This window comes from Oreochromis niloticus, linkage group LG17, assembly GCF_001858045.2.
Source record: "Oreochromis niloticus isolate F11D_XX linkage group LG17, O_niloticus_UMD_NMBU, whole genome shotgun sequence".
Taxonomy (NCBI): Eukaryota; Metazoa; Chordata; class Actinopteri; order Cichliformes; family Cichlidae; genus Oreochromis; species Oreochromis niloticus.
This window is the reverse complement of record NC_031981.2, coordinates 27,951,009-27,974,848: the sequence shown is the minus strand read 5'-3', so window position 1 is coordinate 27,974,848 and position 23,840 is coordinate 27,951,009. Positions and strand designations below refer to the sequence as shown.

The 23,840-nt window shown below is 38.6% G+C and overlaps 2 protein-coding genes and 2 non-coding genes across 5 annotated transcripts in view; all 4 read left to right on the top strand.

Annotated features, from left to right (window-relative positions):
- Nucleotides 1-6,547, top strand: part of si:ch211-284e20.8 (fetuin-B) — a 7,096-nt gene extending 549 nt beyond the window's left edge. Inside the window, exons 3-8 of the mRNA XM_003453531.5 lie at nt 60-173; nt 1,123-1,201; nt 4,924-5,090; nt 5,363-5,476; nt 5,821-5,955; nt 6,135-6,547. Coding sequence (XP_003453579.1) covers nt 60-173; nt 1,123-1,201; nt 4,924-5,090; nt 5,363-5,476; nt 5,821-5,955; nt 6,135-6,389 — 864 coding nt within the window. The 3' untranslated portion in view covers nt 6,390-6,547. The remainder of the gene's footprint in view (nt 1-59; nt 174-1,122; nt 1,202-4,923; nt 5,091-5,362; nt 5,477-5,820; nt 5,956-6,134) is intronic.
- A 619-nt stretch (nt 6,548-7,166) lies between these two features.
- On the top strand, nt 7,167-7,238 carry trnah-gug (transfer RNA histidin (anticodon GUG)). The gene has a single exon. It is a non-coding gene; the product is annotated as a tRNA-His (tRNA).
- Nucleotides 7,239-8,484: 1,246 nt separating this feature from the next.
- trnah-gug (transfer RNA histidin (anticodon GUG)) lies at nt 8,485-8,556 on the top strand. Its single transcript has one exon. It is a non-coding gene; the product is annotated as a tRNA-His (tRNA).
- Nucleotides 8,557-16,622: 8,066 nt separating this feature from the next.
- The window catches only part of nos1apa (nitric oxide synthase 1 (neuronal) adaptor protein a), a 189,186-nt gene continuing 181,968 nt past the window's right edge, over nt 16,623-23,840 (top strand). Inside the window, exons 1-2 of one of the 2 annotated variants that reach the window (XM_025899427.1) lie at nt 16,623-17,163; nt 17,498-17,569. In XM_025899427.1, the coding sequence (XP_025755212.1) occupies nt 17,047-17,163; nt 17,498-17,569 (189 nt within the window). In that variant the 5' untranslated portion in view covers nt 16,623-17,046. The remainder of the gene's footprint in view (nt 17,164-17,497; nt 17,570-23,840) is intronic. The other variant, XM_025899428.1, reaches the window with a different exon arrangement.

Sequence of the window (23,840 nt, the reverse complement as noted above, 5' to 3'; positions counted from 1 at the left end):
TTAGAAAAATCACAGAAGGAAGAAAGAAAATAGAGTTGATTATTTATAAATGTGTCCAGGGGAAAGATGGATCTCTGTACAAACTAACCATTGATGTCATGGAGACCAAATGCCACATCACCAGTGGAAAACCGTGGAAACAATGCGAAGTCAGAAATATTGGGAATGTTCCAGTAAGTACCAAGCAATGCACATGTCACAGAACACATTATAATCTGAGACAATGTTTGAAAGTGAATATGTCAAAGATAAAAGCCTGAAATGTTTAGTGGTCTATATTACCATGTTTGATATATGAAAGTATGCAAACTTTGGGCCATACATTTTTCAAGCAAATTGTGGAGGCAGAGGAAAAATATCTTTAAAAATATGGTGATTTGAGATTGGATTGACCCAGGTCTTCAAAATGAAAAATATGCACACATAACTACATTATAACTAGCATCTTGAAACTCCAGCATTTTTGACACTATTTGGACAGGACAAACAGGGCAAAAGGACAGGACAAAAATTATATTCTTGTGATATAAATTGTTATAATCCGGCATCAAAATTAAAGGAAATTTTCATTTTCTATATTTTTGTAACCAAGAATGTAATGTTAAAAAGTATTCTACATGCTTTATTTTATAGTGCTAGAGTCACCTCAGCACAACTATTGGCGCTGTACAAATAAACTGATCTGAAAAACTTGAATTCAAAATGAGAGTTTAAATGGTGGATTTTTTCCCCCATATTTTTACTGGCCAATACTTTGACATTTTTTGACATATCTGTCCCAAGTTATAGATCCTGATTCATTTCACAATACCAGACTGACAGAAAATAAGAAAAACTATTTAGGTCTTTTTTAAGTAAAGCTGTATAAAATTATCAGAAAATTTGACTTAAAATACCAGAAGTTGCAGGGACAACCTTTTCAGAGTTTTAATACAGAGTTGTCTTTGTTTTACAAAGCACTGCATTGTAATGCATACATTCATATGTTCTGCATGTATGAGCTTAGTAAAGTGTAAATAAATAGTTTTTTTATGAATGTATGAAATTTCTTAGCTGCTGTGGTTCGCCTCTTACACATACATGTGTCTTTAGCTACTGTATAAATGTGTTTGTGTATTTCAGGTGTATGGAGAGTGTCAAGTATCTGCTTATGTTCACACTCAAGTCAAACTACAAAGCTACTCCTGTACAATTCGTGAAGGTAGATCAAAGCATCACTGAGACTCTTCTGTATTTTTGTCAACTTCACTGTATAAAACAGAAAATTATTTGCAGCGTCTTAGTCACAGAAAGCAGTCAGACTATTACCTACATCTGTCTTTTTATCTAATGCCCTCCGTCATGTAGGAACAACTCTGCATTTTTTCCCAACAAATTAGCAAGATGGTGAGAAGATTCTCTGCTCAAAAAACCTCAAAAACTTTAGACGAGAGAGGAGATTTGAAAGAAGAAGAGTTTTCAGGATATGAGTTTGTTGTCTTTGGTGAATAGGACAGTGCAGACATTAGACAGTGAAGTGGGGACAGACTGAAGAATAACGACACACAGGAAATGGTGTGGGGCAGAGTCAGACCCAGACCCATGCAGTGAGGACTCTAGCCTTCAGTACTAACCAGGTGCTACAGCAGCACCTGAGCCAGCTCGATATAAACCTGTCAGGAACTAGCAAGGCTAAAAATACTGATGTACAAAAGTGAAAGAAGAGGCGATAGTTACACTCGCAGTAGCACAGGAGCAGAGCAGGAGAGGGAGAGAAAGAGAGCCAGGGGCAACAACAAGAGACAACATTGTCACATTAGAAAGGTGTAGTAATGAAAATGAGTGACACCACGAAAAGAAGCAAAATCTGGAACCATTTCAATTTTATTGACAATACAAAGGCAGAGTGTAGAGTCTGCAAGAGAAGGATATCATATAGAGCCGGCTCCACAAACAGCCTGCGCAGGCGGCTGAGAACTGTCCACCCATCAGTGCAATGGGAAGAACTGGGTGTGAGTGGAGCCCTCCAGTGGTCCACCACAAGATAAAACGCAATCAGTTGAGTGTGATATTAATGAAGATGCCAGTGTGTCTACTGCAACTGTTGCTGCTGCTGCTGCATCTACAGCATCTAGCACTATACCACCACAACCACTTAAACCAACCCAGAGCTCGATTAGACAGTTTTTCCAGAAGTCTGTGACCCCAGCAAGACAGAACTCAATTGATAAAGACCTGGCAAAAATGACTGCACTTGATTTCCAACTATTATCAGTTGTGGATGTTAAAGGATTCAGAAAGTATATTCATGCACTGAATCCTATGTATGCAATTCCAACCAGGAAAACACTGTCCCAAAAAATCATCCCAGACCTATATGACACAGAACGTGCATCTTCTTTTGTTTGGCATATTCATTTATATGTTATTGTGTTGTTGTTTGCAGTGTTTTGTGTTGTTTCACTTTAAATTTGTTTAAAAGGGAAAAGCTGAAAATTTAAATAGTTAAAAGTAGAGATGGCACGATACCACTTTTTTATGTCCGATACCGATACCGATATCATAAATTTGGATATCTGCCGATACCGATATGAATCCGATATAGTGTGTTTTTTAATCAATAAAACTGTTTTTTTTTATATCTTGCTGCATTTTGTATAAGTTCATACTCAAGTTTAAATAAACAACAACACTAAAGCTATTCTGTTATACCTGTATGTAAAAAATACACTGCACCCAAAATATTTCATAGTTCAGCAACACTGATCAATCTAATAAACTTAAACCTACTCCATCCTCCCTATTCTGGTATTTTAAAGAGTACTTAGCAGAAATATTAAGCAACCTAACTAATAGGGTTACAAACTCCCAGCAAAAAAAAAAAAATAGGGAACCACCCCCACCCTCCACCTCATGATGCTTAATCGACGTAATCAACTTTAATTTGATGCAGGGTCAAAAAAAATACACAGAAATAAATTATTTTTCAAGAATAAGTAAATAGATTCAACATCTTTCTTCTACAGAATTGCAGACTGCACAGATGGTACCTTCCCAAAGGAAAAAGTACTATAGCTTACTAGGGTATATTAGACTTAACAGTTACTATATACAGTAATGGACTTCTATACATTTTACATCAGATTAAAACTTTGGGTGTAAGATTCAGATAATTATTTATTAAAAGCGAGACATTTTAAATGAGAATAAGAAAGAAAAGTATGTCTTTGTGCCCCCTTTTCCCTGTTCATGCCCTATCGGCCCCCCTGGCTAAACTTTGCTAGATCCGCCCCTGCACAGTTACCAGCCGTCAGCTACTTAGAAAAGGATCCTGGTGTAGAAAGTAATATTAAATAAATTCTAACAACAGCTTATCAAGGTTAAACGTGCTGCTGTTGTTCAGCAGCTGGTTTCCTCTTTCTGGTGCAAAGTGGGCCAAGAACAAAGAAGAGATACTGACTCGCGACAGAAAAGCCGATCAGCTGATCATTGATCAGTCAATCCGCAGGAAGGTGAGGGAGAGAGAGGCAGTCGCTCCATGTATCGGTTGTTAAGCTTAACATGGGAACGCTTTACAAACATTCAGAGATGAACTTACACACTTGCTTTATTTCTCTCTGGGATAACTTCCTCGGAGATGAAATGCTGGTTTGGTAGCGGGGCTACAAATACACACAGCCGCTCTATCATGTGAGCACACTGCTCTGACGTGCTACGGTTATGAGCCGTGTCACAAGTTTTGTGAGGTGTTATTTTGATATTTAATGGATCGGATTACATTTTTTATTTCTCACCGATATCCGATCCAGTAATTTAGGTCAGTATCGGACCGATACCGATACATAATATCGGATCGGTCCATCTCTAGTTAAAAGTAGAATTGTAAATAATTGGTTTTTGTATTTTATAATTTATTTTTTAAATTTTATGTTGAGTGAATAAATAAAATAAAAGCATATATACATATATATATATATATATATATATATATATATATATATATATATATATATGTGTGTAGAAAAACTATTTTTTTACATTAGCAATTCATTTTGTGCATAATTAAAGCAACAAAACAACCTAAAAAGCCGGATGGGAGCCGGAATTCCCATCACTAGTAAACCAGAAGGGGCAGATCTATTTCTAAGGGCTGAACTATAGACTCACAAGAATCTCCTCAATTTCAAGTTCCAAGAAATAAACATCAGTAGTCATAATAAACTTTGCTTCAAAAAAAGAAATTTAAAAACTTGACCCATATCTTGATAATGACAGATTTTTCTTTTTCTATTAAATTTTAGTAAATCTTACTTTTATTAAGAAATTGGCTCTAACAGAGGTAAATAACCCAAATGAAACATGGATGTGGTCTGTTTTGGTTGACATAGGGATAAAGTAAACATCTATTAAGGGTTCAATTTCTATGGTTGTTTTAATTACAAATTTAAAAAAAACAAAAAACAAAACAAGGGTCCAACAAACCTACAAGCATAGCTGCTCTAATAACATGATCCTCTAATAATTAGAGGGTTGGTGGTTTGAGCCCTGGCTGTTTCAGTACTGTGTGCCAAACCATCCTTGGGCAAGATACTGAATCCGAAGTTGCTCCCTGTGAAGTATGTATTAATGTTAGATCAATTGGGCATAAAAGTGCTTTGGCAAATGAAGCTTGTATTTAAAAAGTACTTTGTGTGCTCAGAGCAGGTAATTGTTGTTTGAGAACAATGCCATCCACGTCACAAGGGTTAACAGTGTGTACTCACTAGTGAAGGAATTCCGTTTCTCTGTCTTGTCTTGCTGTGGCAATCTGGATAAATCATGTATTTTCATAGAGATTTTAGAAGAAGCCTAGAAGTGACAAATGAGTTGATTGATTGAGACACGATGACCCTCAGGCTTCAGAATTTTGTTTTGACCTTTGAACCTCTTGATCCTTGTGTTCAGTTCCAGCTACTGCAGTGGTGGACACGTGCCCAGACTGTCCCACGGCCGAAAATCTGAATGAGCCCATTGTCAAAGAGACGGCCAATCTCTGCCTGCAGAGGTTCAATGAGGAGAGCCGCCTGGCCAACTACTTTACTCTGGAGAACATAACGAAAGCCAGTTCACAGGTTAAGACAGAAAAAGAAATGAAAAAGAAAAAGAAACCAAACGCAGGCAGAGAGTCAGTAAAGGAACAGGCTGAATACAAATTAAGCTTATGTGTGATGTCTTTGTGAGTAGGCAAAGACTTCTAAGCAAGTACTTTTAGTTTTCTATTCTTTTCAAAAGACTAGACCTACTGTGTAGCTCTTAGCAATTTTACCTGACTAGTTTTGGTCATAGTTCGCTTATTTTGACCTACCACTGTCCTAAACTAGGCTTTCATAAATATATTTTTCAGTGGGTTGTTGGTCCGTCCTACTTTGTGGAATTCACTATAGTGGAGACAGTTTGTTCAAAGGAAACAGATGTCAGTGAACTGAGCCGCTGCACACCTATGGACTGTCAGTTTGCTGTAAGTAATGAGAAAATGTTTGAAAAGTGATAAATTATGCTCTGTTTACTCACCATATGTTCATAAAACTGGACTGCTACCAGGCTGAAGCTGAAAAACTGCCAATAATCTGCAGCTGAATGTGTGAGTCCTCTGACGGTGATGAAAGAATACGCATAGATATCTTAAAGACCAGTAATGCGCATTACAGTCAATTAATTTATCATGTTTAAACCTATGTTCATGTGCCTGGTCTCATCTTTGGTGTGCTGTGTGTGTACTGCATCCAATGTCCACTGGCTCCAAACAAAATTCCCCCAAGCTGTAAATGCAGGCTCAGCTCTCCTTGTTTTCTCTCTTCTCAGCACAGAGGCTTCTGTTCGGGCTCACATGTGGCTCGTGAGGATCAGTTTGAAATCAGAAACCCTGGTGGCAAAAGGGATGGCTTGATTCAAGATAAGAAACCTGTAGAGGTGAAATGTGAGATCTATGAACCTCAGGTACTTGTTTGAACAACACAAGACTTAAATAATGAAAAAGTTCACAAATCTTCACAGTCTATCACTGCACTTCTGATATTTTGATTGTTAAAGGATTTTTAAAACACATTTTGAAAATGTTGACAAATGCTTCATTGCAGCTGAGCACCACCGCTCTCTTGACTGTCTTCCGTTTTCAGGCTTCCTCTGTGGAGGAGCAGGCTCATGCAAAAGCAGGCAGTGTGCACACTGAACACCAGCACCATAACCACACTCACCTGCATCCCCATGAGCACCTGCACTCAGACTCACCCAGCCCAGACATTATACTCTCCGTGTCTCAGAACCTTGGGACTGTGGTGAATCAGCCTGCCTCTCCCAGAGCTTCACCAGCAGGCAGCTCCTGTCCCGGACCCCGCAGACACAATCTGGGTTTACGGAATCTCAGGCTCTGATTGGTTGAACCTTCAGTACTCAATCCAGAGATTTTTTTAACCATATTGCAATTAGTTCAAGACAAGAAATGGTAACTAAAACCTTGCAATTAATACAGAAAAAAATCTGTATTTACTGTTCATTGATCATTTAAATAAAGTATTTATCACAGCTGGAAGTTGTATAATTTATTTCTATCAGTTTAGCAAATCGATACTTCTATCAAATAATGACCCCACTGTAGCAACTTCTTGGACACATTTTACTTTTAAAAAGTAACTCTTCTCATTTTAAGCTACATATTACTTGTGGGGGGTTGATTTATTTATTTTATTTTATTTTATTTATTTATTTTATTTATTTTATTTTATTTTATTTTATTATTTTGCAGGGGGCGGGGGGGGGGGGGGGGGGTATGCATGACCTCATTATTTGTTGATTTGGCCAGTTTAGCCTATTTGTAGGCAGGCAGGAAAATCTAACAGCATAAGTTAACAAACTTATCAAGAGGCTATCACGTTTTTGATTGGCTCTCATCATATCTAAATGATAGATGTTTTTTGTTTCTATTACCAGTTTTAGATCTGCACACTTAAGCTTTTGAATACATGTTGGAGAGCCCAAAGCACACAAAATATCTAGCTCTGAAATGGATTAGAAATACACCAACCTTCAGCACTTCCCAGACAGATCGGCAGTATTTAATGCCATTCCATTGGGGGGAGAGGAGGGAGGGTGCTGGTGACATCTGTAGGATCAGATATTCCACATAAAACCTACACTCTCAAGGGCAACTTGCCGTGGTCGTATAGTGGTTAGTACTCTGCGTTGTGGCCGCAGCAACCCCGGTTCGAATCCGGGCCACGGCAAATCTACTTTCTCCAGACATCAATCTCCCAAGCTCGAAATGCAGACTCGGCTCTGCTTGTTTCCTCTCATCACAGAGGCTTCTTTTTGGCCTCACACGTGGCTCATGAGAATAAGTTTGAAATCAGAAACCCTGGCGGCAAAAGGGGCATTTCGTTTCAAGATAAGAAACCTGTAGAGGTGAAATGTGATATCTATTGGTGCTGAACAGAGACAAGGAAGAAAGATTTGCTGGTTCATAAAGCTCTTGGTGGATTGGCCACCCACTACATACTTGACTTGTTCAATTTTAAAACCCAGTCAGACCTCTCGGCTCATCAGGTGCAGATCTTTTGACTATTCCTAAAATTAGGTCTAAGTGTGCTGAGGGTGCTCGTAGTTACTGTAAAAATAAATGAAAATATAAAAACTGAGTTCAAATGTGGGGCTAGACTACATGCAAATATAAAGTCCACAAGTACAAATAGGTGTTCTGTTTTGGAATCCAAATACTAATGCTGATATAACCCCAATTTCCAAAAATTTGGGACACTGAAAAATACAACAACAAAAAATGCAGTTACTTGCAAATCTCATAAAGCCATTTTCCCCAACAGAACACAGAACACATCAAATGTTTAACCTGAGACATTTCACTTTTTTTCACTACTGTAGGTAAGCTGGTAGATTTACATGTGTCCTCACATAGAGCGACCATGTAAGACTTGTATCTGTCTGATCTGGGAGTTTAAAAAAAAGAGAGTGATACTTACACTCTATTACTTTTATAAATGCTGGGCCTGAGAACCAGACCAGTGACAAGTGGAAAATGATATCCTGCCTGCTCTAATGTAAAATTCTTGTGTCCTAAATCTCATAGTACTACATAAAAATTGGGAATTCTCATGGTTTTGAAAATTGATTATATTCATTATGCATATTTCAAAATTGTATATCTTATATTACTAGATCATTATTACGATCCATTAATGAGTAATACATTAAAACATTTAGTAGATTTAGTAGCAGAGTTGTATTTAAAACTAATAATCTGCATCTACAAAATCATTAGCTACTTAAGCTTTTGAACACATGTTGGAGAGCCCAAAGCACAAATAAAATCTAGCTCTGAAACGCGTTAGAAATACACCAACCCTCAGCACTTCGCAGACCGATCGGCGATATCTAAGGCCATTCCGTTGGAGGGGGGCTGGTGACGTCTATGGGATCAAATATTCCAGGTTAAGGTTGCCGCACTGAGGACAGCTCGCCGTGATCGTATAGTGGTTAGTACTCTGCGTTGTGGCCGCAGCAACCCCGGTTCGAATCCGGGTCACGGCAGTTTTTGCCAAAGTGCTTTTGTAAGAGTATGAAATCCATTACTGATCGTATACATATTACCAATAATTATATCTTTATACATAGGTTTTTGTAACTTTTTTCTCTCTTTTTTGTATAGCGAGTATATACCAGTAGGGATGACACGAACACAGTAAATAGATAGAGTAGCTGCAATTATGTGTACATATTTCTGCCTACTCCATTTCGTACTTGGTGATTGAGTTGTTACTTCACGTCAGATTTTGTTTGAGCACATACGTGTGTATGTGTATGCATATATATATGTGTGTACATGTAGTATGTGCGCATATGTGTATGTCTATATATGGCTTTGTTTTACGAAAAAGTTTCCAATGTAATCATCGTCATCATCAGCTGTTTATCTATGAATATAACACTTTCTTCGGTGTGTGTGTGTATTGTACAAATGTATTGTAACTAATACAACCTTAAAAAAAAGTTTTCTTCTCGGCTGTCATATCAGACAGCAAATTCTTTCTTTCTTAGACAGTTTTAGGCTCTTGACTGACTCGTGATGCCCACAACAGGAGAGCGCTGCAGTCATCTGTGGTGACAGTTTCGTGTGTCGTTAAGGCGGAAGCACACAGTGTGCACTGTGACAGAATATAGGCCGGTTCAGGAGAAGAATAAACCTGACAGACTGCCATCTCCTGTAGAAATACAAATTTATGTACTCATTTATAAAAGAGTCTTCTGGCTGCCAAGTGTCAACGTGAGTCTTTTTTACTGTTAAACAACATGTGGTTATTTTTATCTGTCTAATGCTTTGCTACCAAATCACTGTTGACAGTTGTGTTAAAACAGACATCAACAGCCTACATAAATTGTGTTTTCTAGCACATTAAAAAGATGTATGAGATGCAAAAATCACATTGTAAAATAACAAGCAATACTATTCAAAACTACTGGTTTCTTGGTGGTGCTTACTGGTGGTAGAAGACAAGGAAACTGAGCTACTTCTCCACTTATTTCTGTTAACCAATCCAGTGTTACACACTTTACGGTGTGTCCACATGGTGTCAGCCTTATCTCTCTTTTCACTTCAACGAGTTCACGCTGGGAGTTTGTCCAGTAATCCTAAAAGATAACTTCAGAGTTTTCCCTCTTTTTTCCCTTTATGCTACTGGATTAACTGCTGCACTTTTATGCTTCCAAACTGGCTGCAGGGGCTGAAATCTAACTAACCTGCCATAAAATTGCATTTGAATATTCATAGTGCTCAGAAAACTACCTGACTTTTTCTCCTAGTAGCACCATGGGATACTTGAAATGCAAAGTCTCACCAGTGTTTTTACAGTATATCACGGATTAGCATGAAGTATTGTAAATGTTTATTCATGCCATCTCCAGATTGAATTACAGGACTTTTTACAATTGCTCAGTTATACCTAAGATTCAAGATTCAAGAAGTTTATTGTCACACTGCAAAAACACAAGTGGTTACACAGAGCAATGAAATTCTTACTTTGCAGGTTCCATTCACACAACTAAATAACAATTAACTAAAATAACGAATAAACCTAACCCTGAGCATGGAAAATAGCATAGAAAAATAATGAATAAAGTAAAAACAAGTGCTTTGTAGCTTATGTAGCTTATGTGTGGGTGTAGTCAGAATTTAAAGTGAAAGTAGTTGCAACGCTTTCACAGTGGTTATATATAGAGAGTATGCAATATTAAAATTTTTATATTGTAAGATGTATACTTTATACCTAAAGTATAATTCTCAAGAGGTCAAAATATCTGGATCTTCATTTGCAAGTATGATGCTGACATTTTAATGTTAGTAAATGCTAGCATGCTAAATTAAGAGGATGATGTGTTGGTTGTTGTGAGGGTGCTAGCAAGCTGAGCATTTACCTCAAAGCAAATGTGCCAAAGTAGCCACAGTCTCACCCAAAACCAAACTTGTTTGTCATGGACTGTATATACAAAATGGCTATCATTGCTTTCTGGCCATAGCAATTTGAAACCTCAACAGTAGAATTTTGGACCCCATCAGGTTTTTTGTTTTTTGGAAATAAGCAGTTGTATCCAATCTGTGTCTGTAGCCTTTACGCCCCCTAATGGTGTGATTAAATTGGACCTTTTTGCGGTATTCTCGATTGTATTTCTCTTTTAATGGATTTCTGTCATAAATAATATGGTTTGCTGTTTTTTACAGCATGGTCAAAAAAAATCTGTGCATCAGTTTAGGTGAATAAAATTCCAATAATTATTTAGCATTTATTTATTACTTAATACTAGTGAGCAAATATGTGTAATGTATCTTGCTACCCAAGCTTTCTAGTGTTACCTTGTAACTTAACCTAAATCTCCTTCTGGCTTAAAACAAATAAATATAGCCAAAGAAAACTCAAACAAATGGTAGAATGGTACGTTGAAGCTTCTAAATGTGTATTTCAAAACTATCAGGTGAATCATCATCTATATCCATCGTTTATATACAGTCTGCATCACTGAAACACTTTTGGAGCCAGCCTCAAGTGGCTACTTCAGAAATCACTCTGTGTATTTGGCTGATCCCATTTGGCCTCATTCTTCAGCCTTGGATGTTGGTGCTGAAGTGATGAATGATACAGCTTTTAAATTCCTCTGTAAGCCACAATATATGAGCTACATGACAGTGTTGCAGATATTTGGCATGAGTGTCAAAAACACAATTAAAATAAACACTGCAATAAAATCAGTGCTGGTTGTTATGAGAATCAAAATTACAAACTGGAGTGACTGTAAGCCCAATTTATCTCTTCAAACATATCTTTCAGTTGATCCTCTTTTCCCACCATCTATGTGACTTCAGTCACTTTTAGCATTTACAAACAAACACAGCAAAGACATTTAATTGCACGTCCAAGCCTGCTACGTAATGAACACTGTGTTGTATAAGCCTTTTATGTGCTTGGATGCTGTATCAGAGGCAGATTATATCTGTGCTAATCTACCCCCAAGTGTGAAGTGAAGACAGCTTTTAATACTGCATGTTGCTACACAGCTTCAGGCACAATTATAAATGTCATTAGCTGTCCCGCTGCTTCCCTTCTTGTCTGTCTTCTTTGTTGTGTGGCCCACATTCTTTAAAGATCTCCATTATTAATTTAGCTTAAAAGGCCCTCAAGATGTGTAAGGCTGTGCATGCATGTCTGTGTGTGTGTGTGTGTGTGTGTGTGTGTGTGTGTGTGTGTGTGTGTGCGTGTGTGTGTGTGTGTGTGTTGGGTGGGGACTGTCTTGTAAACCTACCGTGTCTGTGTTTTTCCTGTTGCTTGTGGCTAAGACAAAAGATATCCCAGATTCAAAGCTCCTGCTGACACACTGACCTTAACAATGCATGATGTTGGTACCAAAAGAAAAACAGGGCTCTCGTTCACACTAAAAACTAAACTGACGAGTTAAGATAAAGCTACTGAAGTGAGCATCTTTTAGAATACCAGCTTAGTGTGGATGAATGTTGTGGTAAATAGTTTTAGACAAGGTCCTTCCTCCTGGAAAAGCAAAATAGATATGATGAAGTGGTATGAGTGGAATTCCTAAATATGTTCATACCTCAGCCATCTGAAAATAATGGAAAATGCCACCTCACCTTTCTTGTATTTATTTATTTTCCCCCCTTTATGATTAAAAGATGGTCTGTGAAAATGGGACAGTCTCAAAAACACAGTTTATCCCCCAAACCAATGTAACCAGCATAGCATTTCCCTAGACTAATCCCTGACACTTGACTTGGTAAATTCATGTTTACTTCAAGAAGCCACCTTCTATCATTTGTGCCCATTCACTGTAACCACCACCATAGCACCAAGGGCTACAATTGCAGAAAAGTATCTTTAACTATTAATGCAGTCCTTGATTTCTTTGTGTTGCTGCTCTCAAATCTTGGGTGGTTACAGGGTAACATACATTTTATGATCATCATAGAATCCCACTTCCAAAGAAGTTAGGACAGAAGTTGGGCATGCAACACATCTCACAATTTTTTGGAAGGGAAGAACAAAAAAACTGGAAAAGTAAGTGTTAATAAAAAGAAACCACTGGAGTAAGATTTTGCAACAAATTATATTAATTGACAACAGATCAGTAACATGATGGGGTATTAAAAAAGGCACCTTAAAAGTAAAAATATGCAGTTTCAAGCCATGGAAACATTTCAGAATGATGTTTCTCATCATATAATTGTGAAGACTTGTAGATAATGTGAAAAAATTCTAGGAAACTGAAGAAATCTGTGTATAAGGGACAAGGCTGAAAACCCACATTAGGTGGGCACAGGTGATCTTTGGGTTAAAAATAGAAATCACTGCATGTGCTCAGGAACACTTCCAGAAATCACTGTCTGTGAACACAGTTCACTGTGCCATCCACACATGTAGCTTAAAACTCCATCGTGCCAACAAGTCATATGTGAACATGATCCAGAAACCCTGCTGTCTTTTCTGGACCAAAGCTCATTTAAAATGGACTGAGGCAAAGTAAAAAACTATTCTATGGTCAGATGAATCGAAATTTTTAATTCTTTTTGGAAAACATGGACATCAATCCTTCAGACTACAGAGGAGTGGGACCATTAGGTTTGTCATCAGTGTTCAGTTCAAAAGCCTGTATCTCTGCAGCATCCTGCAGATATTACAACAGCATGGCTTCATAGCAGAAGAGTATAGGTGCAGAACAAGCCTGCCTGCAGTCCAGACCATCCACCAACTCAAAAGATTTGGATCATCATGAAACAAATGAAACAAAAAATACGACAAAGAACACTCTCCACTGTTGAGCAGCTAGAATCCTATATCAGACAACAATGGGACAACATTCCTCTCCTAAAAGCCCAACAGCTGGTCTCCTCAGTTTCCAGACGTTTATGGACTGCTGTTAAAACAGGAAGGACAGTGGTAAACACGGCTGACATGTGTTGCAACCATCACATTCACAGCCAATATCTTTGTTAAAACTTTATTTTGTCTCAATTTAAACATTTGATATGTTTTCTGTGCTGAATAAAATTTGGGTTCATCAGGTTTGAAAATCGTTCTATTTTCTTTATTTTTAAACATTTTCTCAACTTTTTCAGAATTGGGTTTGTATATTTAGGACTCTGCCTCTGTGCTGGCACCATATTTAAAGCCCAAATAGACTTTGAAAATGTCGTACTTTGACAATATCTGTATGTATTGTGTGACAAAGACCCTGGGCCAGTTTGCAACTCATGCCTCAGGGTCTTGGTCATCATGTCCTGACTACCTGATTACTTTACTGCGAACAAGTGCGCTGGAGGAATGGGCTAAGAGAAACGCATCAACTTAAATAGCTGATGCGTTTCTCTCAGCTTCTTTTACAACAGGAACAGGCCATATTCACAAAAATTATTTGAAAATATTAAATTGTAAAGCACTTTGTGAATTTTGTTCTTTAAAAATGGTTTATAAATAAACCTTACTTAGTAGAAAATCCACTTCAAATGACACAGTGTGAATTCAGAGGCTATCACAGTGATGTTTAGAGTGTTAGAAGGGCAGGAGCTATATTATAATCCCCAAATAAATACCTGTGCCAGAAAAAATTGGCCAAAAGATATGGATGTGTTTTTTAGTAAAAAATGTGCATTTTTAGTGTTTATCCTAGATTCAAGATGCAGTATCAGGAAATAGTCTGTCTCAGGTCTTAAATCATTTTCCTTCAGATTTAAAGGACTTATTATTTCCTCCATTCTTTCAGTTTATTCAGTATATATTTGATGTGTATGTGGTTAGTACTGCTGACTTTATTTTCCCCATGACTGGTGGAATTTGTTTGACTGCTCTAGTTCAGTCCAAAGTCATCCACGTTAGCCAGTAGATGTGAGATAGGTGACATAAAGCTTGAAGTGGCTATAGTGACCCTGAAAAAAACTGTTCCATACAAATGCTAGTCTATTTCAAAATGTATAACTTTCATTTTTTCACCTTTAGGTTAACAACATAACTGTCACTGAAGGTTAAAGATTTCCCCACAAGGGCACAAATATGTGGCTGCGACAACCTTGCATGTTGCCTTTTGTCCTCTATGTGGACCCATGCCGTTTGTGTGCACAATATTCAAGACCTAGTTCATGCAGGGAGTGTGTGCTTAAGATGCCGCAACCCTAATCAACGGATCAACATGAAGCTGGTGACCTGGCAAGGATTAAATTGTTCTCTATCCTTTTTTAAAGAGCCTTAAGCGTGCATGGGGTCCCTAAGTGGGTAACCGGTTGTACTGAGCATAAATTCCTCATGCAGAGACAGCAGCTGTTCATGTCTGCCAAATAGCTGTTTTGCTGCCACGAGGGCAAGGTGGCTATGACCACAAGGGATGAAGGAATGGTGTAATACAGCCGTCTTTTATAGAGATGCCTGTCAAAATACTCCAGGTGAATAAAAAGAAGCTCACTGATAGAAGTGCTATAAGGGCTTCAGGTGTGTTTGTTCATTTAAAGCTGAGGGGTCAGCTAATGTTCTCTGTAATTACGTGATTTGATTTGAAGGTAATCCACCTCCACAGCATTTAGGAAGCGCTCAGTTGCTAAACGGAGGAGTTAATTTTGATGTATGAGAATGATGTTCTAATTTAACTGCACGCTGAAGCACGATGGTAATTAAGAAAGAAGGTGGGAATTTGGGAGATGGCAGTTTGGAGTAAATCATACCACACTGCTACAAGCCCTATTAGCAGCAGCAGCACTTTGGAAATTTCCACAGAGGTGGCGTGAATGTGAATATGTGCTGCTCCACTTCCCCACCCCTACCCGCCTGGGACCACCTTGTGGGAAGTGATGCATCTTTAACTCCTAGGGTGACGCAGATGGTGTGTGCATCATACAACATGACAACTGCATTAAGTATGAACACAGCTCTACCCTGTCTACTGACCACATAGGCCTGCTTTCCTGGAGATACTGTTATTCCAGCTGCTTGAACACAATGTTTGGGTGGGCGTCCATGAGCGTCTGAGTGCGCAAGATCTCCCTTTAATTATCAGCAACAGCAGCCTATTATCATTGTACTGATAAAATAACTAACTAGACTAAGGCTTCCTTTTTCTGGGTTGTTCAGTGGTTTAAATTCAGATTTTTTTTAAGAGTAACAAGGGTCTGACAAATATGAAAATAAAGACCAAAACAATGCAATGCAATGCAAACATCAAGAATATTGTATCACAATTCTTTTTCCCAATTCTGAAACCTGTAATGTTTAAAGGTTTCAGAATGATGTGTTGAGAAAAAGACATCAGAATAACAGATTGAATAAAATGTAAAAAGTTCAATTTCATTAATTCAAAAATACTCTGAATAGAAGATGTAAAGAATTATAGCAAACTACTAAGTGAAGTTTTTCTATTTTTCTTAAATAAAAACGTAAGACATCTACTGTAATTTTTAAATAACATGTTATAAGCTGCTGCTGATAATATGAGTATAACATTTAAAAAAATCATGATTTATAATGATGATTCCTTTTAAAAAATATTCATAAAAATATTTATAAAAGTACGGTGTGCTTTTAAAAAAATCACAATATATTTTATTTGGACAACTTGCACATTATGGAGTAGCTTCCCAGTAGGTGTTAGCAGATGTGGCCACTAGTTGGTAGCCTTGTCCTTTTTGTTTAATTCAAAAGCCCAGTTGTGTTCTTACTACACCTGTAAAGCTGTGTTTCTTATTTTAATCGCAAAAAGATCAAAAGCAAGTCATGCTATCTCTTCTTGACAATATCTCTCCAATAATTTTAAATAACATCACAAGAGATGAATACAACTTTTTTTTTTAAATTAATTTACTTTTTTGCTAATTGGGGGCCATCGTTTTGCATCAGTCTCCAGGCAGTGCATTTACATACAGGTTATTCCATTGCTGACCAAAGCCAGCGTTTACAGTAAACACCTGTAAATATACACGCCACTTGCATAGGTGTCATTCGGGTTATTTCCATTATAGTGTGTGTGTGTGTGTGTGTGTGCGTGTAGAGACAGGGAGGGGGCAGGTTGTGGGGTGGAGGGGGCAGGTACGAGAGTTTCAGCCACTCCTCCTCAGGGCCACGGCGCGCCTCTGCTCCAATGGAAACAGGCGGGATCCCCGGACTCCTCCAATCACACCTTTCCTCCATGAGGGCGGCGGGGTAGGGGGAGTCCTGAACCGGAGGCAGGACCCGACGAACTTCCACACTCGCCACAGGAAAAGTCGGGAAAACACATCTGTCCCCGCATGACGCTGTTTGTGTCGGCCAGCGTGTGTCGTTAAAGCCGTAGCGGTGACCGTTAGCGGGCCGGCAGTTTCCCGGAGCGCCGGTGAAGTTGTGGCCGCTGTTGACGGCGGTGTGGTAGCGTCGGGACGCTTTGCCGCTATGGAGAACATCCACTGATCGGATTTGGAATTGTTTTTCTTGGATTTATCCCCGGTAAACCGAGCCGGTTTCTGTTCCCGCATATATCCCATTGGCACTGTGGAGTAGGAATATCTGGATGAAAAAAAAAATGCCTGGGAGAACCAAGTACAACCTCGTAGATGATGGGCACGATCTGAGGATCCCATTGCACAACGAGGAAGCATTCCAGCATGGGATCAACTTCGAGGCAAAGGTGAGTTTCCAAGTAACTTTGAAGTGGTTAGCGCAGCACTTCATTTATATTTAATTGTGTTACCGAGTCTTCTTCGTTAACTAACCTGGGCCTGAATATCGCCTTGTTTAACTCTTACATACCGTAAACAAAACAGGTAACTGGAATAAGACTCTGTTGGGACTCTCGAGAATTTGTTTTGTGCTTACGTAGTAAACTTAAGTTGTCAGCTTGTCAAGAGGTAAAAGTTGCGCAAAGTTTGGCTGATTATTACCTTACGGTAGGAACTTGTGTTTGAGATTAAAGGAAAGCCAGCTTCCTTTTTCACTAATGTGCTGTACCTGTCATATTTTAGTACATTGGCAGTCTGGATGTGGCGCGGCCGAGCAGCCGAGTGGAGATAGTGGCGGCGATGAGAAGAATACGGGTGAGTGGAAGGGAGCCTGACTGAACGCCGTTTAAAATCTTGCATTTTTTCATATTTTTCCTTATCCACATCATTTAATAGAACACGACTCGACTGTCGGCATTGGACGTTGTCCACGGTTTAATCGGCATACAGCATGTAGGAAAAACATAAACGTGTTCCTTTTTTTATTAAAAAAAATGTGTTTACTTTTTGGCATTATGAAGCCAATTATGATGGAAGAGCGTAATGCTATTGAACTGGACTGTGAACGTAACATTAGCTTATTGTGGGCTTATAGCTTGGTTATTACTTCTAATAATAAGCACTACAGTTATACTTCCTTTAATATTTGTGCTCATTTAATTCAGAGACAGACTCAGTTGGGTTTTTAAATATCAATATTACATATAATGCTTAAATCACATGTCAGATCACCAAATTGAGGCCATGTAAAACTGACTTGGAGAAGGCCACCACGTTATTATTTAGCATTAGTTATATGTGTGAACACACCTTGGAGTTTAAACGTGGAGCCCTTTGAGTGTCTTTGACATGTCTTGCCTGGTGGGAGGTTTGGTCTCCCATGTGCTCCATCAGTGGTTTGAAGTTTCCTTTGAAGCGGTGCACTGGAGTGTGACTCTTACCCCCTCTCTCCCCCCTCTTTCTGCTGTGTAAATCCAAGATTTACAGCTTTTTCACTCCCAGAAAAGAAGGCTTCATCTTAATCAGTGTGTCTGCCAATCATGTTGCAGCAAGCTGATGTACGTTGTTGGAGGTGTTGATGTTTTCGGGGACTGGTGCTGAACTTGTAGGCGGAAACGAAGTGTTAGTTCTGTTCCTATTTATAATCTTGTGGTTTAAAAAGGAAATTGTGCCCCCCCCCACACACACACACACACACGTGCTGACATTTTATTTTGAAAAGCTGCCACTTTTACCTCATTAACAGACTTCACTTTTGCTCTGCCATTGACTCATTTCAGCAAGTTGCTCACCCTTTGAGCACAGTTGAAAAAAAGCTCTCATTGGCCCTTTAACAAAGAAGTGACCTGCTCCTAAAAAGTGGACCTCCCGGAATGCTGCCATGGCAGCTGTTGTTGTTGGCAAGAAAACGAGCATTGGTTTGGCTCCTCCGGTGTGAAAATGGTTTGACACTGGCTGGACAACACAATGGAGGGAAACCACAGGTATCTAACTTGGAATGGAGATCACGTTGGGGATCGGGGCGCTGCAGGAGTCACTCTGAAGGCATTTTGTTTGAGTTGGGTTACCAGTATGCTGAAGCAGTCTACACTCAGTGATTATGTAAGAAAACCGCACTGGAATGCCCCAGTATGTTTTGGTAAATGCAGAAATGATTGGTTTGTTTAATTACTTTTAGGGCATTCATTTACTGATTAGTACACGCTTACGCCTTATGCAAAATCTGGAGTTTTTAAGTAGGAAAAGAAATCACCGAAAGTATAACCACTGTTATCTTCAGCAGGTTTATGACTGGCAGAGACAATCATGCATCTTTGCCATTAGTTTCACTTAGAAAGAAACAACAAAAGGAGCTATAAAGGAGCTATTCTTTATTTATCCTTGCACTTAAATAGAGTTGCCCCATAAAACCAGTTCACTGTGGATTTAGGACTACAACTGGGCATCAAGCAACATTCTTGCAGCCTACAGTATTGATTCTTGATTCTTGACGTATATTACCTATCCCGAAAATGTTTGGTCCTTCTTCAGTTTAATTGTACAGAAAAAAAAAATCAGTGTTGTGCATTTCATTTGTACCGGAGCTTTTCGTTATAGAATTGATCAACGTTCCCCTCGTTTCCCAGGCTTTTACTGTTGAGCAGCTGAAGAAAGTTCCGGGGGAAGCGATTGTTGACAAAGCACAGCAAATGCACAGATTGGATGCTTCTACTCTCTGCTCACTGAACAGCAATATAAAAGTGGAATCAAAACAATGCCTAGACCACACAAAAGATAACATGCTAGTTTTTCCCAAGGCTCCAAGTTCTGTGGTGTTGAAATGCAGTAGTGTGATGAATAATCATAAAAGATTTGATCACAACTTCCTATTTCCCTGCCACAATTACAGTAACTGATTTGTCTTTTATATGACAGCTACCAAACAAAGCTGACTGTGACCCGCTCTCGTGTTTTGTTTCTAATTGAAACGTTCGTGTAACACAGGCAGCTTGTGAAATTTGTGAAAGTTGCTCATAACGATGATTTCCTGCAGATTATGTTTTTCTTGCAAGATTACTATCAGACTCCATTTCTGCAGAGTCAGTCAAAGTTTTGGACGTTGCCTGGCAACCGGTTGAAGTATGGTGTCATTGTTCATTGTGTGCATGAGTCACCTGTAAGCTGGTAGCTGATAACAAACAGACAACAGTGCAGAGCAGGAAATAGGCAACGAGAATGGAGCCGAACGCAAAAACCGGCAGGATTTGACGTTTTGTTTCACACGCACACACACACACACACACACAGGCACACGCACACACATAAAAACACACACGAGTAAACACACCCACTATGTTGCACGTTGTTGTTGAATGATTAATGATCTCTCCAGAAATGAATGGAGAAAAACACTTAACAGATGGGGAGAGCAGTTTTCACTTCACTTAGTGAAACTTCCCAGCTGAAAGAAATGTAATGTTGAAAAAGTTACTAATGCATTTATGAACTTTTTTTTCTTTTTTTTGGAACTCAGGGTCTGTTTTGCAGTTATACGGTGAATCATTAGATGACAAAGATATATTTTAATAAAGATTTTTTTCTCCACCTGTTTTGTCAAAGCTGAAATGAGGATCATGTCACATTTTTTTCCTTTCTTCTATTAGTAAATAGATACATTTGCATATATAGATTGAAAGAACTATAAAATAAAATCCACCTGAATACATTCTTGTCGTATTTTGCCTTTTTTCTCCCTGTCAGCTACAGACCACTCAGAGATGAGGATCCTGTATTACATGCTGGTCTTCATAAATGAATTTTATTATTATCATAATCTGGAAAAGTGCAGCAGCAGCTTATCTGGTTAAAAGAAGAGAAGACCTTTGCAGTGAATTAAAGGGATTAATTTCTCATTAATCGCCCTTTGCTGGGTTAACTGACTGTAGGAAGACTGAGCAGCATGGGATGAGAAGATTAGATGTGTCTGACGAGACATTTGTGAGGGCTGAAAGAGCACAGCGGTGGAGCTGGAGTGCGTAAAAGACAGAAATGGAAATGCTTTGTCAATTCCTCTGGCTGTCAGGCTGAACCAGGACCTTTGTGTTCGCTCAGTGCACCAATTAACTGGTGGCTGGAAAACACAGTGCAAGTTTATTAGTCTGGGTTTTAGTTTGCACTTTAGCGAACTGTCGTAAAGCTTTGCACAAACTGTCCACTGCAGAAATTGGATGGAAGTTTTGAACAGTAATGTGCCATCTTTTTGAATGCAGTTAAGCACTGAAATGCCTTTGAAGAGAAAATATTGACAGCTTCATACTGAACAGTTTTGTGCTCTATTAAAATTAGTTGTTCCTTCTTGTGAGCCCAAAGACTCATGGGAATGAAGATGTTTACGTTTGAATCATGTAGCAGTTTTGTGATGATTATTTTCAGCTAATTTCAAAGACTTTTGATCACCGTGGTTTTGATTTCCTGATGTTTGTGTGACCGAGCACAGTGCAAAGTTCAGCTAGAAATAGGCCACCATAAAACAGAGTCCTGTAGGGAATAATTTGGTCTGGCCAGTGTTTGTCTTAACAGTACTTACATTAAATACAGTAGCACTCCCTTAACCGTGTGGCACGAGGAGTGAGGAAACTGTGATAATTAACTAAGGGAGGGATACTATACATTAAATGTAGTATCACCTTAAGCACGCAGTGCGAAGAATAAGCGAAATGTGACTAAACAAGTATCGTGCGACAGTTCAAAGAAAGACCCGAAACTCAGTTAATACAGTTCAGTAATTAACTTTGTATTTAATTTAAAGAGGAAACACTGAAATGGCAAACAAAGAATGGCTGTATTCTCCTGTAAATGTATCTTTTGTTCAGTAGATTTGAACCTATAACCTTCTTGTGCCGCCCAGCAAAGAAGTTATAGAATTGAAATGATTAAATATCCCTGAACCGTGACTTAATTCATCCAGCTTCACACTGTGCTTGAGGACCTGATACAATATCACATTAATGCAACCAAACTGTAATTATCACGGTGAGCCAGTTATTATCACGGTGACAGCTATGCTAAGTGGCCCAGTGAAGTAAGTGTACAGTTGTTTGTAGCTTTACCTTAGACTGTGTATCGATTGTGTGCACACATGTATTGTTTATGTCTATTGTGTACATCTGCCTCAGCTTATTTCCCTTCAGGCAGAAAATATGAACAGTGTTCATATCTCCAGTCCTCACAAGGAGAGAATTAACATCTTCAACCACAGAAAGGGGACAACAAATGAAGCAGAAAGTTAGTAGTGCTGATAGGTGAGCATTATTAGTAAAAGTGACAGCTTTTACTCCATCAGAAAAAAAAAGTCTTTTAATTACTGGCAGCCGGAGCTGACCTGCTTTATTTGATTGACTTTAATGAAGTAAAGAAGCTTTGGCTCTGTTCATGTAATCTGCTTGAATTAATAAATGGACTTTCTAAGAATTGATGTCTTGCATTATGAAGGACCTTCAAACACTCATCTGTTGTGTGACTTATTTGTACTGAATCTTCTTTTTGCATTGTGATGATTGCTTTACATCATACTCTGCAGCTTCTTGCAGATATACTACAGAAATGACATTGTATTTACAGAAGTAAATGTCATGTAGAAAGTTATGGAGTAACTCATATGTACATTAAAAAATTTACAGTAGAAAAAGAGCTGGTGGCATTTAGTGTGAAATCTACACTGAGCCACAGTTAATGAGGTCGAAAATTAAACTAGATCTCTGTAAACCTGGCTGGTATTTTCCATACATGCCTATGTACTGTTCGTCCTCACCGCAGCAACAGTGGAGCAATGGCTTTACGTTTAATATGTCTGAGTGGCAAACCACGCTGAATAGCTCCCTGAAGAGTAATGCTGGGGAAATAACACGGACATGTCAGGTCAGTGGAAACAGCCGGTCGCATTCAAACCTCCCAGTGAACTGAATCACACTTTAGAACACAAGACAAAAGACACACCGTGGAGGAGATCCAGATATTAATAATAATAATAATGATTAAATACAAAGTCGTGTATGAACGCAGAGAGTGAAAAGAGGTGAAAGAAGAGATCCCCATTCGTAAAAAGTTAAAAAAAAAAGTTGGGTTTCAAAATCTAATATTGCAACTGTGGGGAAAAAAATAAAATAAACCATGAACCAAAAAACCAGTGGGTGGCTATGTCCATCTGTTATATAGATGGGCTTGTTCCAGGCATTGGATAAATTGCTGGGCTTTGTGAAAGAATACAATACAATACATAAACAGGATTTAACTGTGCATCTTGCAGAGCTTCTCTTGTGGAAAAATAAAAAAAAACATATGATTCTGAAAGTGAACATAAGAGGTGTCCTTTAAGTTGAAGAAATGTGAAATAAAGGTAGCCTTCACTTATTCATTCCTGGAATCCTGATATCAGATTAGTCAATCTGATTCTATTTTAAATATGCTCTGCAAAACTGAGAAAAGGACCTGATACACAAACAGATAATATGGTTCTGAAAAATGTCATCAATTCCTTGCTTTGTAGCCAGAGACTCAACAGCACTGCATCAAGCTAAAACATGTTGGTTCTCATTAAACAGTAACCAAAGTGCAGCACAGAGAAATGTAGAAAACAGTGAATTGAAGGTAGCCTTGTTCGAGTGGGCTTTTTTTTTGTGTAACAGCCTCAAATCTGGGCTCAAGGACCACTTAGGGGATTGGAGAGGTTGAAAGAAAGTGGATAAAAATGGATTATGCCATCATGTATTAAAACACACCAAATAAAATCTGTTTACCTGACTAGTTCCTGGTTTCTCCGCTTGTTGTTTCACTATCTGTCTTTAAAGGGTTTTAGGGATTTTTCTTGTTCAATGGCGGCTATATTAAGAAACTGCGCCTCTACACAGACTCGACACAGAAACTGTATCTCAGAGTAGATCTGCTAGTCCATAAAGGTTATTACCACGTTTGTGACATTTGGACAGAAAATCAGTAGAGGCCTGCTAAAAACCTCTGGAGTGCTCACGAAGAAGCCTGCTAAACGTGCGTGTCTTTATAAGTAACCAGTTTGGACTTACAACATCAGGAAGTGCGAAGGAGGGTTTTT